Here is a 19908-nt window from a genome sequence, read left to right as displayed (position 1 = left end):
TGTAAGCTGCATGTGTAGGATTATTATATTCGTTCACGGTAAATAGGCTAAACCCCATCGTCCCCAGGTCTATAAATGACCGCAGCAAAGGATAGCCAAAGAGACGTGCTTTTATTCCTCCATGGCCTAGTATCCTTTCCAACGAGTTTCCAAGATCGACCTCATTAAGCTTGAATCCATCTGTCATGAGGATCTAGCTAACTTTCGCGCTCCCAGGTGGGCATTTCTCATGACCAATCCAACGGGCATTGCATGGTATAAATCGTGATTCTAAAAATCTTTATACGCGCTATCGGTTACGAGGCCTGAGTTATAGAGAAAAGGTGGCTGCTCGCTGAGCCTCCCCTACCACTAGGTACATAGGTAGGTAGGTAGGTACCTACCTTGTATACCATGCAAGTTAGACTCTGGTGAGGGCAGGGCACGGCCTCGACACACAACGGGTTGTTGGCAGAAATAATAACCATGAACAAAGTACCATGAACAAAGTCTTGCGTTATTACAAGCAAAGATTTTCAGCTGCCAAGGATTATTATAGTTTTTTCCAATAAAAAAACAGGCTTTAAGTATAGCAGAACATATTGCTGCCTCTGGCGTAACGGCAGAAAGTTCATCCCTTTTATACCTACCACGCTTCGAAAGAATTTGCCCGTTGTGAGCATGAACGGCACTTAGTCGTTGTATATTATGCTTTTATTGTTAGTCAGTTGGGCATTGCCAACGCATACGAATCGTGATTCTTAGAGGGTATTTGACGCTCTTTTTTCGGTGATGAGCTTGAGCTATATATAGGTACCTAGGTACCTACCTTACACATACCATGCCAGGCGACTTAGCGTTTGATAGATGGAGCTAGGCCGACTCTACATTGATCATGTCGGCCATTCCCGGTCGTCCTGTTACGCACAAGTACCTCAAGAAAATGGGTACTGACCAAAGTGACATTTCTGGATTGATGCTCTGTCCTGCCCTCGTCTGCTCCAAAGTCTCAATCCTGACGAGCGACGCCTCTTGACGGGCACTGGGGCCTGGACACAAAGCCACAAAGCACGTCGAGGCCAAATCTACCAGCGCGTATCCCTCCCCAAAACCACACCACAGCTACATAGGCCTATGTGGAATAGCAAGTGCTCGTGGCGGTGACGGACGGCCAGAGCAAAAGGACATTTTTTTTTTGAGTTTGCCAGTTGTTGACATTGCATTAGCCCCAGAATTCGGAGAGGCCCGGAAAGGAACCACACATCCTTCGAGGCGTCTGACGCCCAAAGAAAGGCCTTGTTTGTCTCCGACTCCACACTTGTCTGTAGCTACTTACTGGAACACGCAGACCCCTTTTTTTCACCGTTTGCCCATGCAGCCCCCACGCTTGTGCCTACAAGAGGCGGTAAGGCTTGGTAGGGAAAATACTAGTACTTGGTAGCATGCCTTTTTTTCATTTCAAGAAACAAAGAAGAGTAAAAGTTTTCCATGTCACGTTCCTTGCAAGCGGGCAAACACCCGGCCCAAGCCATGGCACACAGTCCGGTGACTTGGCTTTGGGTACTTTTATATATATATATATATATATATAAAAAAAAAACTAGATAACACCCCCTCTGGAAGAAGAAAGAAGGAAATAAATTGCCAAGTATACCTAATAAGGAAAAAAAAAGAAGAACAAGAAGAAAAACCGTTCAAGGCGTCAAGGCATCAAGGCGTCGAAAGCTGAGACTGCGGTCTAGGCAAACTCGAGGGCTCAACCTGCACGTCTTGTGGCGTAGGGTTCTCTGCCAGCCGGACAGGTACGCCGGAAAAGCCATGTGTAGTATGGTGAATGCCGTTACTCTGTGATGTGGGTTCTAAACGGGCCCGCGTGGCTTAGGTCCTTATGAGGATGTTCTCATGGCACATGGATAAATTCGAGGGGTGACTTCACTTTCTGCGTCTTGTGCAAAACAATAGCATGTCGTTGACGGATATAGCATGGGCTGCTATTGAAACAGGTGGCTTCTCTCTGAACGTAAACAGTCAATCCCCCCATCTTGCTTCTTCACCAAAGGACCAAGTCAGCCCTAACAAAGGCTTGACTGCATATTCCGCTTATTATCCAATGATGGGAGGTTCTTTTTTTCGAAGAAAAGCCACACAAGCCACACAAACCTTGCCCAGCTCGCCCAGCTTGCCCAGCCATTCCATCCTCTGAGGAATGCTGCTCGCCATTCCGGATTTCTATCCGGGACAGGGAGCAAGACGGACCGAAGCACCCTGCAAATCAGGTGACGATTCTTACTGGCTGACTGGGATTTATTCCAGAACTGCACCATAGGTGGGTGTAGCTCTAGGCTGGTCGAGGCTTGTTCGCCAAGGTGTGATGCAGATGTGAGATTTCCATGGGAAAAAAAAACAAGGGAGAAAGGAATGATGGCCACGCACTCACACACTCCTGCTCAGACTCAACCTGTCTGCCTACCACACCGATACCTGTGCAGGCGCCCAAAGGTAGGTACCACGTAGGTAGGCAGGTATGGAGTTAAAAAAATGCCCCCGCGCCACCTTTTTCACTTGCCGTTGCAGGCGCCACAATAGGCCGAGGCCATGTCCCAACCCTACCAAAGTGTATTATCGAATCATCAATGCTGGAGAGTGGTCAATTGCACTCTGCTCGGCTAACATGCAAGCTCATGCTGTTGGGCTCGGGGCCTTCATTTACCTGGTAGTTGGCGACGAAAATGGACAAGATGAGTCGAGGTTATCACAGCATGTTGGGTGGTGGTCTATAGTGGGTACGCCAAGTGGAAAGCTTCAATACTGCTTGCTTACGTACCGGTGCATTCTCAGCGGATCAACAGCTGCGACTTTTGGTGCTTCCCCCCGCAATTTAAGCATCTTGATTATTCAGTGCTGGTGGGGCGGGACGTTTTGGCATTACCAGTTAGCCTATAGGGATCGAGGGGGACCCATCATGGGTTGACCGACCAACCACTTACCTAACTAAACATGCCCACATGCCTCGATTGATCGCCTGCCAGTCCTTACCAAAAAAAAAAAAAAAAAAAAAAAAAAAAAAAAACACCATTTGCCAATCTATCTCATCTGTCTTGATTGGATGAAAACGAAATGACGTCGTCAGGCAAACTGTTCTCTTGATTTTGCTCGTACGCAGCCCCTACCGGAAATAAAAAAAATAAAAAAAAAAGTACGAAATTGACCAACGACAGGACTGAAGCCATGGATGGCATCGATAGGTTCTAGCCCTTTGTGAATTTTACTTTTGTTCTCAAGCCAGTCAGTCGCCTACGCTCGCAGCTTCGTTCCAGCGCGGCAGTGCGCTTATTTCAATTCTATTTCTAGTCTAGATTCTAATTCCAGGTCTAGACTCTCCTTCCAAACTATGACCTTTCCACCACCTACCTGACTGCAATAATTGATTACTCCAGAAGCATTTTGTCACCCCGCACATGAACAGAATCGATCGAGGCTAGGCTTAGCTTATCTCATCTTATACTCCAGCAACATCTCCATCACCAACCAACTTTGTATGTATTTTTTTTTTCTGTCTCTCTGTCTCTCTCTTTCAACCTCACGTCATCGCATCTGGTTCTTGAGAGATCACTTGTTACAGAGCAGAGCTGAAATGCAGCTGGCCGGACGGTGAAAGATGGGATTGGCGGACTTGTCTCTTCCCTTGGGACAGCCCTTGGCACAGCCTCCACCGTGACGGGCCTGCCCAGATTGCGATGGACATCGCCGACAGCATATCAGCGGGCAGCCATGTCTCTGACCACCAGCCCTTGGTAATCCAAAGAAAATGATGTCTTTCTCTCCCTCTTTTTGGACGTTGCACGGTGTTTGACTGCTATATTGAGGGTTTTGTTGAGGAAAGTTTTGTTTTATTTTTGTATTAATAACTGTAAAACAATTAACCAAGGAATAAACATACCTTGCCACGACAATCGAACGTGTGTTTTGTCTGCTCGTGACCCTCTCATTCGCTGCTCACATTTTGATCGACATGTCCTTTCTGCGTGAGGGTTAGTAAGTACGCGCGCGTATATACGAGGTAAGCTGCAATATCCTTGTGTTTTTTTTTTTTTTTTTTTTTTTTTACTACGGGAGTTTGACTTTTGGCATACCCGCTTGTTTTAGCTGTTTTTGGCACTCTCAGGAACCCTTTTTCAGGTCTGTTTCACAAACTCTATCGCATCTCATTGTCCGCTCGCCCCATTTGGATCACTACATCTGTAAGTGGTAAAAGCCCCCCATGCCCTGACTCAATCTTTGGCCAATCGCTGCGTCGAGACATTTTCCCAAGGACTCCTACAGATACGAGGGGCAAAGCCACAAGGCAGCTGAAGACAGCTCTACACTTGTTTTGGATGTCGGTTGTGATATGTCTGTTGTGTCACAAAACATATACACCAGCAATTTAGGAGGGGGAGGGAGGAGCAGGGGGGAAATGCGGCTTTTTTTTTTTTTTTTTTTTTTAATTCTGGTGTCCTGTTTCCTTGTATACTTTTTCAGCTCTCCATTACATTCCAGATCCTGGATTAAAGGCGTCGTGGTGTGGGCTCAGGGGTGGGAAGGAGTGGAGGCGAAGGGATGGGATAGGGATCATATGCTGAACCTAAACATGAGCAGAATACGGGTACTAATACAACACATCGGCTCCTTGCTTAACTTCAACCGACGTCTTCTCTTTTTTTTCCCCTTGGCGACTCATTTCCTTTTCTTTGTCAATCATTCAAGTCATCAGTTTGGCCGGGTGCTCAGTTGACAACCAGGCGGTATTAACCAATTAACCAAGTCTAAAAAAAAAAAAAAAAAAAAAAACTAAAACAAACAAAAAAAGGATATAGCCAACAGTACGGGTACTTGTTCCTTTGTGTCAAAGATACCTCCCCAAGGTACCGCCCTAATCAGTCTTAGCTACTTCTTACACTCCCTCTCTCCTGACTTTTGCCTTATATTCTATCCTTCTTTTTACCCAACATCCAACGTCCCATAACTTAAGATGATCAACAAGTACGCCATGCGGAACATGTTCAGCACCCGACGCTCCACGGGGATATTCGTGGTCTCTGCGTGGGTCGTATTCGCCTTTCTCTTCTACGTCTTCATCTACGTCCACAACCAGGAGAGTCTCATCACCTCCATCGTGCGGAAGCTTGACAAGGCGGGCACCGAAGCCCAGGCTCATGCCGAGCGGCAAAAGGCGCTGCAGCAGAAGAAGGAGGACGCCGAGGAGCAGCTGCGGCTCGCGGCCTCAAACTCCACGCTGGGTCTGCACTCGATCCAGTTCCTGAACCTCCCGCACCGGCACGACCGCTTCGACGCGGCCGCCATCCAGTCCCTCCTGTCCGACATCGATGTCGAGTACTTCCCCGCCGTCGTCGACACCGACATCAGGGACCAGGGCCTGCCCCCAACCAGCAAGCCGAACACGCTCAAGAAGGGCGAGATCGGCTGCTGGCGCGCCCACGCCAACCTCTGGCAGTACCAGGTGCAGAAGCGCATCCCGGCCCTGCTCATCCTCGAGTCCGACGCGGCCTGGGACGTCTACATCCGCCAGCAGATGGGCGTGCTGAACAAGCCGTTCCGCGAGCTGCTGGTCCAGGACAACCCCGACATCCTCCGCCAGCCTGCTCACAACAAGTCGTCGTCGGCGGCAGATCAGAACACCCGCGGCCGCACCCACGCCAAAGACCTGGCCGACGACTACGAAGACTACGACGACCTCGCGGCCAAGCGCGCCGCCCTCGAGAACCAGTACGTCGACCCCCTGCCCGTCGACCCCGAGGATCCCTGGGCGGCCAAGACGGGGCTGTGGGACATCCTGACTATCGGGCACTGCTTCGACTCGCGCGACAAGACCTCGACGTCCTTTCGCGTGTACGACGACCCCTGGGGCCCCAACAACGGCTTCCAGTTCAACGACATCGGCATGGACAAGCCTCTGAATCGGCAGCGGGTGGTGTTCAGAGCCATGGGTATGGTGTGCACGACGGGCTACATCATCAGCCTCCGCGGGGCGGCCAAGCTCCTGGTCCGCACCAACTTCAACCTCGACATGCCCGTGGACCTGATCATGAACGAAATGGCCAAGGCCGGGGAGCTCACCATTTACAGCGTGCAGCAGCGCATGGTCGTGCAGTGGATCTACCGCAACGGGCTCGGCATGAAGGAGCGCGGCGCCCAGAGCGACATTCACAACGAAAAGGCAGAGGGCAAGTGGGACATGAGCGGCTGGGATGATGCCTGGAAGACAAAGGACGTCTACGACTACAAGTGGTCGTACGAAAACTCTGGCTTTGAGAACTTTGCCCTGAAAAAGGCGTGGGGCGTGACAATGAATGACTGGGACATGACGCGCAGGGACGTTATGCGCCATTAGAGTTTGTTTCCTCATTTCTTTTTTTTCTCGGCTTTTCTGTACTTGTATTTTTGGGAACAGGCGCACGGAGTTGACCCTGTTCGAGTATGGGTCGGTGTGTTTTCTGGCAGGTTCAACAAGGCATGTATAACCTTGTTTAGGTGCCGCTTGCTTGACTAGCTTGACTTGCCATCGAGAGCGTTTTGGAGTTCAGGGGCTCGGGCGTATTTCCATCGAACAACTTAATTATTTTCTTGACATGTCGACCAAGGCCAAAAAAAAAACACTTTGGCTTCATTCCTGATCTTTCCTATTTCTTATTAATTTTATTACTTGCCCTCTCTTGTCATTAGATCGTCTTCCTGAGCTTCAGTTACTCACGATTGCTACTGCAATAAAAGACAAAATGTAGGAAAACTGAAGGTGGATGAATGCGCATCATAATCTCCGACATGCCCGAAACTTTGCGGCGATCTGGTCAAGACCTTGGATCTTGGATCTTGGTTTTCGCCAGGCATCCGTTGAGCATGACTTGTCAAGTTAGCTGTTGGGCCAGTGTACCACCTACAAAACTTCTCTCTATTTCCATTGATCAAGATCATCTTCCCCGTCCAAGTCAACGTCGGATAGCGACGAGTAAGGATGAACCGGGCAACAACTTTTCCAACAAACTTCGAAGCGCTTGAATGTTACCACGCAATTTGATAGAAAACTTAGATTGAGATGGTCCCCACTTCTTCCATCATCACCACATGACCTGTCAGTGGCCGGTCGTTTTGAAGAAGGTTTGTTTCATCCTTGGGTCCTCAGCAGCAAAATTGATCCTTGCTCTTGGTCAAACTGTCTCTGGTGCTCATCAATGAAGGCGTACCATGTACGCACCCGTCCAATCATAAAAAAGTGCACATCAATGCCTGAGCACCCAAGATAGGCTCGAATACATGCCTACAATGGCAGTGCTTCAAGTCATGTCGAGGCCATCATCCGAAATAATAAATAACAAAGTGTCAAGGAAGCCTTGCTTTCGAACTTCTCAGAACACTCTAAAACAACAATCTCGCCGCTCCCGTCCAGAGTTGTACTTCGCACCAAGTACTTTGGCAATTTTGCCCATCAGATGATCGACGTTTGTCCGGTCGACATCGGGCTCAATTTACAAGCCCAACGCCAGGGTTCATCTGAGCGATATTCGAATTGTCTCTCCACGTCGCCATTGCGATAAGCATAGTTGCAGGAGGTGGCAATATCGGGGTTCCCTGACTAAATTGCAATATTCCAGCCCCTTGGTGGTACCAAGCCCATGTGTATCGCACGAGTAAACGCATGTCTCGGGACGGGTTCGAACTCGGGGACTGGCCCCATGGTAGAACGCACGAGAGCGTCGCGTCGCGTTGCATTCTGTGCAGCCCAAGATGGATCAAGGCTGGCCAACTCTGCCAACAAAGGGGCGACATATTTGTTGTAATTCCTCAGCAAAGACTACCAACTGCCCGAATGCGTGGTGTTTTCTTGTTCAATGTCCACGTGGCTGCGCTCTTGTAAATAAGATAGCCAGGTAGGTAGGTATAATCGCGAGAACAGAGTAATAAAACAAGTCTAGTATCAATATTTATACATGCATTTAAAAATCCATGCGACGTGGGACTTGTTCATCTTGTCCCCAGAGACGCAGCAACAAGTGTGAGAATCTCCTCGACGCTCTTCTTCGCGTTCTTGGGATCTTTGGCGACGGGCTGCCAGTGCTCGCCGTGTCGCGGGTCGACAGCTACGCACTTGGCGACCACGTCGGCGCGCTTCTCCTCGGTGCCATGCTGGAGCAAAAATTTGTAGTACCAGGCCCAAGAGTCGCCCACGTCCCCGTCGAGCAGCAATGCCTTCTCGAACCACGTCTGCGCCCGGTCCAGCTTACGCTCGCCCCAGAAGATGCGCGCGACTGAGACGAAGAGCTGCGGATCCGTCTCAACCTGTTTGATGGCCTCTAGCGAGAGCGGCTTGCGCTTGGTCCGCTCTTCGAGGTGCCAGATACGCTCGCTCCACAGCAGCCCGCTGCGCGGCATCTGCCGCAGCGCCGTCGCCATGAGATTCTTGGCTTGCGTTGTGTTGCCCGCCCGCCGCTCCACCCGGATCAGCTCGCACCACAGCTCCGGCGACTTGGGAACTGCCTGCCGCGCTCGGTCCAGCACACTGCGAGCCTTGACCACGTTCTTGTTGCGCTCCTCAAGTCGCGAGTAGAGAAGCCAGAGCGGAACCGAAGACGGCACCGCCTTGACACCCGTACCGTATGCCTCCCTGGCCTGCGGTACCTGGCCCATATCCTCGTATATCTGGCCCTTCATCATCCACAGCTTTGGCGCAGCCGGGAACAGCTGCAAAGCCTCCTGAACCAACTCCAGCGCAGCGTCCTTGTTGTCCAGCTGTCGCTCGAACGCCACACTGCGCATCCAGACGCGGTCTGTAGGCGCATTTTGCCGTGCCACTGTGAGCAGCCGCCGCGCCTCGTCGATCTCGTTGTGATCTGCCTCGAGCTTCACGGCCGCGAGCCAAATGTCCTCGTTGTTGGGGTTCTGTTGGAATGCCCGGCCAAGAACCAGGCGCGCCTCGTTGAGCTGCCCAGCCAGAAGCCTCTCCTTGGCCAGCATCATCCAGAGTACCTCGCTGTGCGGACAGGCCTCGACTGCTTTTTCGAGAACCTGCCACAGGGCCTCCTTGGTGCCATGATTCCTCTCTAGATCCACAGCAGCCAACCATAAAGTCTTGCTGTTGACAAACACCCTGAGCGCATATGCGTAAATCGCTCGGGCCGTAGCGTACTTTTCCCTGTTGATGCTCGCCCTGGCGTCCTCCATCCACGTGTCTTTGCGATCGTCATCTTCGTCCAATCCCCATCCCAGCGTCTCCCGTATAATATTGTTGCACGTGATAACAGCGCCCTCCTCCTCGCACTTTTCTGCCTCGCCAATCCATTCCTCTCGCTTCGGCATGGCTCCAAGCTCTGCAAGCTTTGCGATAGCCTTTTGCATGACGATACCGTTCGGGTCTGATCCAATCTGCTCCTGTAGCCTAGCGGCCGCAATCCAGATCTCATGCGATGTTGGGATGGCTTTGCGCGCTTTGTTCAGTACCGCCTTGGCTCCATCAACCGTCTCGAGTCGGGCGAGCGCGAGCCACAGGTCGATGGAGGCAGGGATCAACTCTGTCGCCTTGGCAAGCAGCAGGCGAGCGTTGTCCTGGTCATCCTCCAAGTTCACTGCCTCCTTCCATAGGGCCTCAGACTCGGGAATATGGTCCAGCGCACGTCGTATAACCCTCTTCTTTGACATGGGATCTGCCTCGAGCTTCATGGCCTCGACCCACAACCTGACCGATCGCATGTTGGCCTTGATGGCATCCGCCGCGATGATCTTGGCGTTACGTCCCTCGTTAAGTCGAATGTTCTCCAGCCACAAGTCTTCACTTTTAGGACAGTGTTTGCATCCGCGCGCTAATATGTTGCGCGCGGCGACGAACTTGCCCGCAAGCTCCTCCACTCGTGCCGCTGCGATCCAACCCGGCGCGTTTGTGGGGTTTGACTCGGTGGCAGACTTGAGCAGCTTCCGCGCAAAGTCGACATCGCCCACGCTGACCTGCTCTGCCGACTCGAGCTTCCCAAGAGATGTCAAGTAGCCTTTGGGGTCCACGCTGGTCGACGTCCCTAGGGAGCTAGCCATGCCACTTGCTTGAGATGCCTGGTCTAGTCGAGACTGCAGCACCTTGTTCTGGGCCGCACCGATCTTTGCGAAATTGGTCATGGTCCCGTCACCAGTTGTAGAGGCGCCGCCGTCGTCGTTAACCGTAGTCGTCATTTCTGATGAGTCGCGGGCAGCTGCGAGCACGCTATCTGGCACAGCGTAGAATCTCTGGTGGGCTGCGGTCCTGGCTCGCTTGTTCTTGCCAGTAAAGTCCTTGGCCTCAGGTAGCGTCGCCCATTCCTCGTCCGTGACGCTTCCCAGCGCTCGCTTGAGGTCGGAGAACTGCTGCTGAATCTTAGGGTTCTTGCGCTCGTATTCTTCCCGCTCGGCTTTTTCACGAGCCTCCCTGTGGATCAGAAGACGCTGGTTGGTACTCTGTTTGGTTCAGCCGCTCTCATCGTGAGCGTCAGGCGCGATAAGAGGGAGGGAAGTGACTGGGCGGGTGCACTGTTTAACGGGAGGAAAACCTACCTTTGTTTCTGACGGCGCTTGGCCATCTTGTCATCAACCTCTTTCCATATCCTATCGGCCTCCTCGTCGTCCTTGTCGTAGATGCCACCAGAGAACAGGCCTGTCTCGTTATCCGGATCCTGATACCTGCCGTCGTCCACATCTTTGGCTTCGTCCTTCTTTCCTTTCTTATCACCCGTCAGACCAAGCTGTGCAGATCTCTTGGCGACGGCCTCCTTGATTTGGTCTTCGCTTGGGCCTTCACGCGCTGGTCCCAGGTCGGATCGTGTCGTGAAGCCGGTGGCACCACGACCGAGACCTGCAACATAATTTTCGGGGGCTGCTTGATTAAGGAAGGACTGGTTCGACATTTTGTCGAAGTTTTATCGGGTGCTGGCCCAGCCGGTAAGGTGCTGTTTCTCTCGCGACTATCGCTTAGATGCAGTGTTATTGGCAACTTGTCGCAGCGTTGGCAATTTTGTACATGACAGAAAGTCAAAGATGATCGGACGCTCGACGCGATTGCCCACCCGCGATTTTCGACGCTTCAATCCAACGCCATTTGCCTGCCGCACCGATATTCTCCACTCTTGGAGGCGCCCCACCCTGTCTGTGGTCTAGGGGAGCATTTTTCTACTCAGCCTGCCTTGCATGCATTATACTGCAAAACATTTACCACTAGGTATCTACGATTGGATTTACATAATTGGCTTTCATCTTTCTAAGCTCTTGTGTACCTCGAAAAGCGGCTCGTACTGAGTGACTTGACATGAGCAAATAGTGCTCACGTATATTTACTGCTACGAAGCTTGTATCGGGACATGGCCATTGTCAATACCTGGCAATCGCACAGGTTACTCAGCCTAAGATACCAGTCGGCACATCACGATACATGTTTGGTTCGAAAAAAGTGTAATTGAATTTGCCATAAGTACTCCCTATCAAATAAACACCGACCCCAATGACACCAATTAGTAGCCTGAGATTACAAGGTAAAACGCATGCAGAACAAAAAGCTGGACGTCGCAATCAACCATATCATGACGGGCTGGTTTGTTTCCACGCGACGTTGTGATAAAATAAAGAAATGAGACGATCCTTTGCTTTATTTCCCGCCGAACCAGCTGGAAACGCCGCTCTTGGCCTTCGCGGCACCGTCCTCAACCTTCTTGTCGAACTCGTCGACCTTCTTCATCGCGCCAGCCTTGGCCTCCTTGGCGTAAGCTTCCGACTCGGCCTTGAGCTTTGCGGCCTCGCTCTTTGCGTTGGAGATCTAACGTTGTATTTTGCGTGTTATAATTCTAAGCCTTCCAGGTTGCATGTGATGTTCTTGGGAATCGGCGCATTGTGGATTGAGCCATCTTGAGTAGATGGCTTTTCCTGCAGGTGAACAACAAACAAAATCACGAAAGAGGCAAGTAATAAATGTTACTCACGGCACTGTCAAACTTGGCACCGGCCTGAGCTCCCAGCTTCTCGGCCTCCTTCTGAGCCTCAGAGCCCCGTCCAGGGAGCTCACTCTTCAGCTTGGCCGAAGCAGAGTGGATGTCCTCTATGAGCGAGGTTGTGTGTTATGTCAGTTCCAGTTGTCTGGCTGGTCGAAAATGTTGCGCGTGTTTTATAACGTACTCTCAAACTCCTTCTCGGCAACCTTTGGGCTTCCTCCAGCCTGGTAAAGGTAGTAACCGACGCCGCTCACGCCGGCAACACCGAGCATCATGGGAACGCGTGACTTGGACATGGTGACTTTGTATGAGGTGATGTTTGGGTTTTGAGGTTTCAGTTTTTGTTGTTTTGAACGGGTGTTGATTGATTGACGGATGGTATGTCAAGAGAAGTTGGGAGTAAACAGGAATGCAAATGAGGACGGAAGGAAAGATGAATGGTCGGGAGGATTGCGCCGCTTTATGGTTGAACCCGAACAATCCCGTGGGTACCAGCAAATGGATCTAACAAGGCCTAGACAGGTATGTAATAAGCTGTGCCAACACGAGACACAGAGCCATCAATGTTTAAGCTTCACATCATTGAGCTCCAATCACCCCATTGCTAGCAGCCTGCTTGGGCGCTTTGCGTGTCTCCAAGGAGCTTTGGTACGTTTTCATGACGTCGATGCTGTGGTCATGTTGCGGGGAAAGGCCCTGTCACTGATGCTAAGCTCCCCACATTTCCCAGCTTCAGTTTGTCAATTAAAAAGGAACAGCTTATGTGTACCGGGAAACGGACTGCCATCAAGGGGCTAACGCCATCGCATATTTGTGTCTAATTCTATCTAGCATTTAGTGTTTAGCTATTTTGAGACCAGTAAGCATCTAGTCGTAGATGTTGGTTTATCAATAGATGTCCTTTGTTGTTGTAAGAAAAAAATCCGATGTGAAAGAATACCGTACATACTGGAGTCGATGATTCGAGGGTTTACCTCAATGCAATGGCAGAAAGATGCCGCACGTCTACCCAGCCCACAGCGCAACGGCAAAATGCATCCAACGGTCCACGTCTTGCAACACCGACGTCATCGATGGCTGGATGCGCTCGACAATCCCTGTCGCTCAAGCAAGTGGGCTGCAGTGCATTTTAGCTTGCAACCAAGCAATGCTTGCACCCTGTGGTAATTTTCAGCTCCAGGCCTTTGCAGCTGAACCAATGCCTCCAACATTGCCTGTATGAATGCCGTGTCATAGGTGTTATTTCAAATGATGCATATCTTTTTAACCATGGGTCCGATGGACCTCACAGATCCTTAGCCTACCATCAAGTTTTGACAACCTGAGATCAATTGAAACCGTCTGTCCTTTTACTTCTTGTATTACCTTCCCTTGATCGGACTAATCAACCAAGTGTGGAACGACCGACCGTGCCTCCGGACGTGGCGTTGCGACTTGCTTGTCTGGCGTCTGTTGTCTGTAATTACTGAACACGAGACAGCGGCGCACGGTATTTTGTTATTTCCACCAAGACCTCATTGTATTTTCTAACACGGACCGTCTCTTGAAATCTTCTGAGCAGTCAAATTGTGGCATATTTTTATAAACTTTAATACCTTTTTTTGCCTCTACCTTCCCCTTGATTGACGGAATCATCGACCTCGTTGCCTGCATCTCCCTCCAGCGCGGTGATGCTGTGATATCATCGACGATAGAAGGACACGGACAGCCTGCGGATCCGGAGGGGAGGGGACCCGCAACCGATCAAAGCCCGAATTTCTATCGGCGGGACTGAGGAGCAAAATAGAATGACGAAACCGAGGATACGCAAGCCTCGCACATCGCGACGTGCCCCAGGGCTACGAGATAGCGATTATGATCATGAAATTACACTAGTGTCGGACGACGATACAGCAACCAACGACCCAAAGAATACCACGAATGGCAACGGCACCAATCATAGTAATGAGACTGGACCGAGAGGGGAGAGTTTCGAATCAGGAGTTGGGCCTTCAGAACGTGTGCCCACGACGGAGCCGCTTGTTGGGAAACAACGGAGCGGTTCTCGGACTTCTTCATCCTCATCATCTCGCAGACGCTCAGGTCAATCGGATACGAGTCGGGTATCAAAGTTGCCAATAAAGGAATCGAACAGGAGCGCTAAAATCGCGAAAGAGCCGGCCATACACGTACAGCGTAAGCCTACACAAGCTATGGCAGTTATATATATCGTCCAAACCACCATCATATAGCTAACAACAATGGACCCCTGACGCAGAGCCAACACCTTTTGAAAGACCAGCCCAGGATGCCTCACCACCCGATAGATCTAGTAACACCAGGGCGGTAGATACCGAAGCGATTGACATACTCTACGAAAACGAGCGCGGTGCCCTCTGTTGTGGCATACCCCTCTTCGCATCAAAAGCATTAGGAAACCTCGATCCGCCACCATGGACCAACGTAGCACACAAACCGAGCCCAACTAACATCCATACCGCACAAGTCCCCGACCCGTCATGGACCTGGGCGTGGCCTGAGTGGCGGGTCAATCATGAAGATGGAACGGACAAGGACGGCTGGGAGTATTCATTTGCATTCTACAAAAAGTTTTCCTGGCACGGACCCAAGTGGTGGAACTCTTTCGTCAGGAGGAGGGCTTGGATACGACGGCGGGTCAAGAAGGATGTCATGCGGGATGCTAACGGCGGGGAGCTTCTGCAGCCCGACTACTTCACCGTCAGGTCGACGCACGAGGCCGCTGTGGCCGCCGCGGCCAAGGATGTCGAGAGCCGACCGAGCAGCAAGCGGGAGAGCATCATCAGTCATGCCAGCGCGGCCTCACGGACGGCTGCGCTTATAAATGAGATAGCGACCGTCGGTGGAGTGTCCAACTTGGAGATTAGAGACGTGGACACGCTGTTGGCCGTACTACGCGCCTGCCGCATCGACAGGGAGAAGATTGAGGCCGTGGAGAAGTTCTTGTCCAACGGCGGCGACGACGACCTGGACCGCCTGGATGAAAAGATGCACGATATAATGACATTTTTTGTCTTTCAGGCTTCGCGTCGCGCACTCGTCGCGCGGCTGGCCGAGCTGCGTGACCGTGCGGCCGAAGAAAGTGCCAGAAACAGGACTGGCAAGGACAAGGAGGCCGGCAAGGACGAGGGAGATAAAGTGGCCAGCCTCGATGCCGCACTCAAACACGCCGACGAAGAGGTCAGGAAACTTGAGTACTGGAGCGACATCAAGGGCCTCGCGGAGAAGGGACAGTCACGGGACACTATGGATGGTGATTGCGGCTGGGACCACAGTTGGCAGGGCGTTGACAATAGTGGGCCCGCTGCGCCAGGAGATCGTCCACAGAAGTAGGAGGCTTTCGTCGAGCAATAAATTCTCATTGCCTAAAAACCTATAGATACCATATCCTTTTTTTTATTGCTGCCTTGTTCGATATGCAAATCTGACTTGGCGATATCTCGGCGCATCCTTGTTTGCTGACAAGGCGGTTATTGATACGAGTGCGTAGCGTAAGCAATAGGATATTCAAACGGAAGCGGGCTAACTTCAGAACCTCAGTTGCTCCGATCTGCGGTTTATAAGCGCTTGACAAGATCTAGTCCTTCCGCACAGTTCTTGGTACATTTAATCCTGAATTACCTTGCCGGTATACCGGGATACTTATTGGCTGGATGGTGTTGGTTCTCACTGGAACCAACGCCAAGCGAAGGATGGTGTGTATCTATGCATAGAGCCGAGCGGGGATGCTGTCGCAGAGTCTGCTGCTACGTTACAAGTGAATATCACATTTGCACGTTCCGAAGAATGGAGGATTACCACTGGTTGCATCTTGCCCAGGGCCCAACCTTCCCGGGGTACTTAATATCCCCAATACCCCATGAGAGCCGTAGCGTAGATCTTGGGGTGTCATCGTACAAACAGCCAAACCATCCGAACAAGGTCAGCCATCCAAACAAGATCAGATGAACACTAGCTAGTCGCAAACCATTAAATACCACAGCCATGGCGAGCGCAGCAGGAACAAACATGACCGGCGAGGCCGACAACCCCAATATTCTGCATGCCACCGTTTCGAGCCTGTCAACGTTCCAAGAATGGCGCGTAACCACCATCGTAGTGCTCCTCTTGAGCTTGTTTGCGCTGTGGCTCAGAAGCATGGCATCTAGGCCACCGCTCCCGCCATCGGCACCGGAGCTGCTCAAGACGTGGGAGTGGCCCATCTTTGGTTCCTGGCGCTTCTTCTTGGATCGGGCAGACTTCTTCACGGAAGCCGCGGCCGCGTCCAAGACTGGCAACTTTAGCTTCTACATTGGCAAGCTCCACATAGTCGGCGTGTCGAGGGAAGAAAGCCGGAGGATACTTTTTGACAGCAAGGGACTGGACTTGGCGGCCGGGTAAGTGAGAAACAAAGAAAGGATAGTGAGGGTGGGAAATAAGCAAAAGATGCACGCAATCGAATACTCTCCCTGAATCTCCAAGAAATGCTCAAGTTCGCTGCTGATGCTGCATTCGCGAATAAGAGTCGCAGCGTTTGTCCAGTCCTCTCCATCAATTGAGGCAGTCGATGGCAAACCCCTGGGCGATGATCCAGGCTTCAATGGTGCTTTCAACCGTACCATGGCGCATCTGCTCAAGGGCCAAAATTTTGGCCGAAACCTCAAATTCATGGTCAGCGACGTGCACGAAGGTTTAGAGTCGGCCATCGAGGCGGCCGGCGGCAGCGGTGAGGGAATCATGGATACCTTTGAAGACGTGAACCTCATCCTCTACCGGATGACCATGCGTACATTTGGCGCGACCGAGATCGCCAGCGACCCGGCGCTGTTGCGCAAGACCCTCGGATTGTTTGAGGTGACGGAGCGCTCATCGTCGCCCACCAGGCTCGTTATCCCTTGGTTGCCCACGCTGAACCACCTGCGAAGGATGGGGTCCGGGGCTATGTTGTACTGGCATTTTAGCAAAATTGTGAACGAGAGGAAGAAGACAGGCAAGAAAGTCGACGATGCGTTCCAATATCTCATTGACAAGGATGAGGATATGACAGGCATCTTGAGAGTGGGTGGAACAACACCCGGCCCCATTTCTGCACATTCACGAATGCGTTGGCCAGTTTCGTAGGGCCCTTGATGCTGACCATCACCTACAGTTTACTCTCAGCGCTCTGTTCGCAGGCCAAATCAACACGGGCATCAACGCCGCCTGGGTCCTGGTATACCTCGCCTTAACGCCGAGCTGGTACAGTCGCGTGCAGCAGGAAGTAGACGCCGTGGTCGCCAAGTATCGCACCTCACCCAATCAAGCCCCCGTCGATGTCATTCGCAGCCTGAATCTGGAGCAGTGGGAGAACGAGCTGGCCTCCGTCCGACTATGCCTGCGAGAGACAATCCGTCTGCACACGACGGGATCCGTATTCCGCCGAAACATCTCGGGACAAGACGTCTCGCTCGGCTCGTCGGGCGAGATCGTGCCCAAGGGATCCTTTGCCATCTACAGCGTTGACGACATGCATATGAACAAAGAGTACTATCCCGAGCCGGAAAGGTGGGACCCTGCGCGTTACGAGGGCGGCAACGACCCGCCATACATGGGCTGGGGTTTGGGGAGACAGTAAGTGCATCGCTATTGTGGCATTATCCCAGGCGTGCATGAAGGGTGAAATTAAGACGATTACGTGCTGACTTTTTGGTTTCTCCAACCAATTACAGCCCTTGTCCAGGAATGCGCTTCGCCAAGCTCGAGGTTGTGATAATAGTAACCCTGTTTGTGACCATGTTCGACTTTGAAGTGGTTGATGATAAGGGGCGCAAGACCACCGAGGTTCCCGAAAGAGCACGGAACTCATTTACGGCCGTCAAGCCGGCCGTCCCGGTACGACTCGCCCTTAAGACGCGACAATGATGATTGATGTCGTTCGTTGGCATATCAGGTTCAAGATTGAATGTCGTATTAAATAGTATGAAACAAGAGGAAAAACAAATTACATCAATGCAATTGCCAACTCGAAAACTCTCCGAGCTGTCAGAAGAAAGTCACGTAAACCTGGGCAAACTGGGGTAGCTATCGTCCTTATTATGGAGAATCCCTGCCAATGCACGTGCCTTGATTATGTGGACCCCAATTGAACTGGCCACGAATGTCAACGGTTGAAGCTTCTGCGACAATAAAGCTCTCTTCTCCAACAACCTTTCTCAAGCAATTTACACTTCAGCCCACTCTGCTGCAACAGCAAATTCCTCCCCGTCCCCTCAACCCAACTCGCCGGCTGCTACAAAATGGTTTCTCTCAAACTCACTGGTCTCGCCATGCTGGCCTTCCAGCTCATGGGCGCCTTTGCCCAAGCTGAGGTATGTGTAATCGATATGATGTCTTTCGGCTTTCTTGACTGCATCTAGCACCCTTCACTCAAGCTTTCTAGTCGCATGATTTCATGACTGAGCATCTGCATTTCCCCTCCACATCCGAACTCAACCCACCATTTATAACCTGCAATACTGACACGAACCGTTCCTTACCCCACAGGGCACAGCCGAGCCCCAGACGCCCGCAGAGCCGCAGCTCAAGCTCGACGTCGCCACCACGTTCCCTGACGCCGACATCTTTGGCGTCAAGCTCGTCAACGGTCGCCCGACCAAGGCCGTTGTTGACCTGACCAACAACGAGGCCGACCCCGTGCGCTTGGCCCTCGTCACCGGCGCCTTGACCAACCCCGATGGCCTGGCCGAGGGCGCGCCCGTCAGCGACGCCATAATCCGCAACCTGACGGCCGTCAAGTACGACGTCGAGATCCCGGCCGGCGAGAAGCGCTCAGTCACGTACAGCTTCGCCCTCGACATGCAGCCCCGCGACGTCGTCGTCGAGCTGCTCGCCATCGTCATCAACGCTAAGGGCCAGACCTTCCAGGTCCCCGCCCACGCGGACAAGGCTAGCGTCGTCGAGCCCCCCACCAGCTTCTTTGACCCCCAGATGTGAGTTCAGGCAACACCCTTCGTTACAGAGACACAAGTCACTGACATTCCCTCTACAGCATCTTCCTGTACCTCGTCCTGAGCGCCGCCTTTGCCGGTACCCTCTACTTTGTCTACAAGACCTGGATCGAGGCCCTGTTCCCCCAGGCCAAGCGCCCCAGGGCCCAGCAGCCCAAGAAGGTCGTCAAGGTCGAGGCCGCCGAGCCCCTCTCCGGCAACGAGTCCGCCGGCGCTGCCAGCGGTGCCGACTTTGACGCCAAATGGATCCCTGACCACCACATCAACCGCCCTGTTGCCAAGCGCGTCAAGTCGAGCGCCAGCGCCAAGGCCAAGAAGGGCGAATAAATATGCTCTTTTCTTTTGAGAAAAACAGACTTTTTTTTTCTCCGCTTCTTTTCTGCTGTCCAATCTCCATGGGCTATGTCTGGTGATAGATGACTGAGTTGCTGGGGTTTGGGACGGCCAGCTCATGTTGGATTAAAATGGGAAACCTGGGATGAGAAAAGCAATCACGTTATGCGACGATGCTCTCCATGCTGGCTATGTGGCCATTCACATAGAAATCATCGTCGATATGTATTATACAATTTTACCCAAAAGATTTCGGGGCACGCTGGACGCCTCCGCCCAGAGTAAATGCGAAAACATCGGAGCCAGCGTCAGTCGTAGTCACTGTTTATACGTGCAATAGCGTACCAGTTATCCATGGATACTTTCAGTAAAGCCCCTGGGATCTGCCAAAGCACCAAAAGCTACTTGGATTTGATATCCTTTTGTTTTCCCTATCACCCTATTTACTAATCTACCTACCCCTTTACTTACATTTATCCTACATACATGCCTTTTCACTTAATTGTCTGCCTACCTAAAAATCAGACACGGGCGAGATTTGCACATCGAAATCAACCTTGAGCACGATTATCAGCAATCGTAAAAGGGTCGTCAAGAAAAGATCAGAAGTTGATCAGACT

At 51.8% G+C, this 19908-nt stretch overlaps 6 protein-coding genes across 7 annotated transcripts; 4 read left to right on the top strand and 2 right to left on the bottom strand.

Moving 5' to 3' along the window:
* Nucleotides 1–4990: 4990 nt before the first annotated feature.
* Nucleotides 4991–6370, top strand: MGG_07214 (uncharacterized protein; the record flags this gene model as incomplete). Its single annotated transcript, XM_003715379.1, has 1 exon — nucleotides 4991–6370. One exon carries the CDS (start codon nucleotides 4991–4993, stop codon nucleotides 6368–6370), a length of 1380 nt encoding a protein of 459 aa, XP_003715427.1.
* A 167-nt stretch (nucleotides 6371–6537) lies between these two features.
* Nucleotides 6538–11028, bottom strand: MGG_07213. 2 transcript variants are annotated; one of them, XM_003715377.1, is made up of 2 exons: nucleotides 10549–11028; nucleotides 6538–10452 (listed from the first exon to the last, which is right to left on the bottom strand). In XM_003715377.1, exon 2 carries the CDS (start codon nucleotides 10189–10191, stop codon nucleotides 7999–8001), a length of 2193 nt encoding a protein of 730 aa, XP_003715425.1. In that variant the 5' UTR covers nucleotides 10192–10452; nucleotides 10549–11028; the 3' UTR covers nucleotides 6538–7998. The 2 variants fall into 2 exon arrangements, with proteins under 2 accessions (XP_003715425.1, XP_003715426.1); XM_003715378.1 differs by having other exon boundaries at nucleotides 6538–10423.
* Nucleotides 11029–11420: 392 nt separating this feature from the next.
* MGG_07212 (uncharacterized protein) lies at nucleotides 11421–12588 on the bottom strand. Its single transcript, XM_003715376.1, has 3 exons — nucleotides 12157–12588; nucleotides 11964–12079; nucleotides 11421–11800 (listed from the first exon to the last, which is right to left on the bottom strand). The coding sequence occupies exons 1-3, from the start codon at nucleotides 12266–12268 to the stop codon at nucleotides 11633–11635; spliced, it is 396 nt and encodes a 131-aa protein (XP_003715424.1). The 5' UTR covers nucleotides 12269–12588; the 3' UTR covers nucleotides 11421–11632.
* A 596-nt stretch (nucleotides 12589–13184) lies between these two features.
* MGG_07211 (uncharacterized protein) lies at nucleotides 13185–15397 on the top strand. Its single transcript, XM_003715375.1, has 2 exons — nucleotides 13185–14147; nucleotides 14230–15397. Exons 1-2 carry the CDS (start codon nucleotides 13760–13762, stop codon nucleotides 15321–15323), a joined length of 1482 nt encoding a protein of 493 aa, XP_003715423.1. The 5' UTR covers nucleotides 13185–13759; the 3' UTR covers nucleotides 15324–15397.
* A 484-nt stretch (nucleotides 15398–15881) lies between these two features.
* MGG_07210 (uncharacterized protein) lies at nucleotides 15882–17971 on the top strand. Its single transcript, XM_003715374.1, has 4 exons — nucleotides 15882–16366; nucleotides 16493–17027; nucleotides 17119–17579; nucleotides 17678–17971. Exons 1-4 carry the CDS (start codon nucleotides 15975–15977, stop codon nucleotides 17868–17870), a joined length of 1581 nt encoding a protein of 526 aa, XP_003715422.1. The 5' UTR covers nucleotides 15882–15974; the 3' UTR covers nucleotides 17871–17971.
* A 165-nt stretch (nucleotides 17972–18136) lies between these two features.
* MGG_07209 (signal sequence receptor alpha chain) lies at nucleotides 18137–19594 on the top strand. The gene is made up of 3 exons (XM_003715373.1): nucleotides 18137–18316; nucleotides 18492–18937; nucleotides 18997–19594. The coding sequence occupies exons 1-3, from the start codon at nucleotides 18245–18247 to the stop codon at nucleotides 19280–19282; spliced, it is 804 nt and encodes a 267-aa protein (XP_003715421.1). The 5' UTR covers nucleotides 18137–18244; the 3' UTR covers nucleotides 19283–19594.
* Nucleotides 19595–19908: the final 314 nt, after the last annotated feature.

Source organism: Pyricularia oryzae, chromosome 2 (genome assembly GCF_000002495.2).
Source record: "Pyricularia oryzae 70-15 chromosome 2, whole genome shotgun sequence".
Classification (NCBI taxonomy): Eukaryota; Fungi; Ascomycota; class Sordariomycetes; order Magnaporthales; family Pyriculariaceae; genus Pyricularia; species Pyricularia oryzae.
Note: the sequence above shows the minus strand (reverse complement) of the source record. Positions and strands in the feature narration are given on the sequence as shown.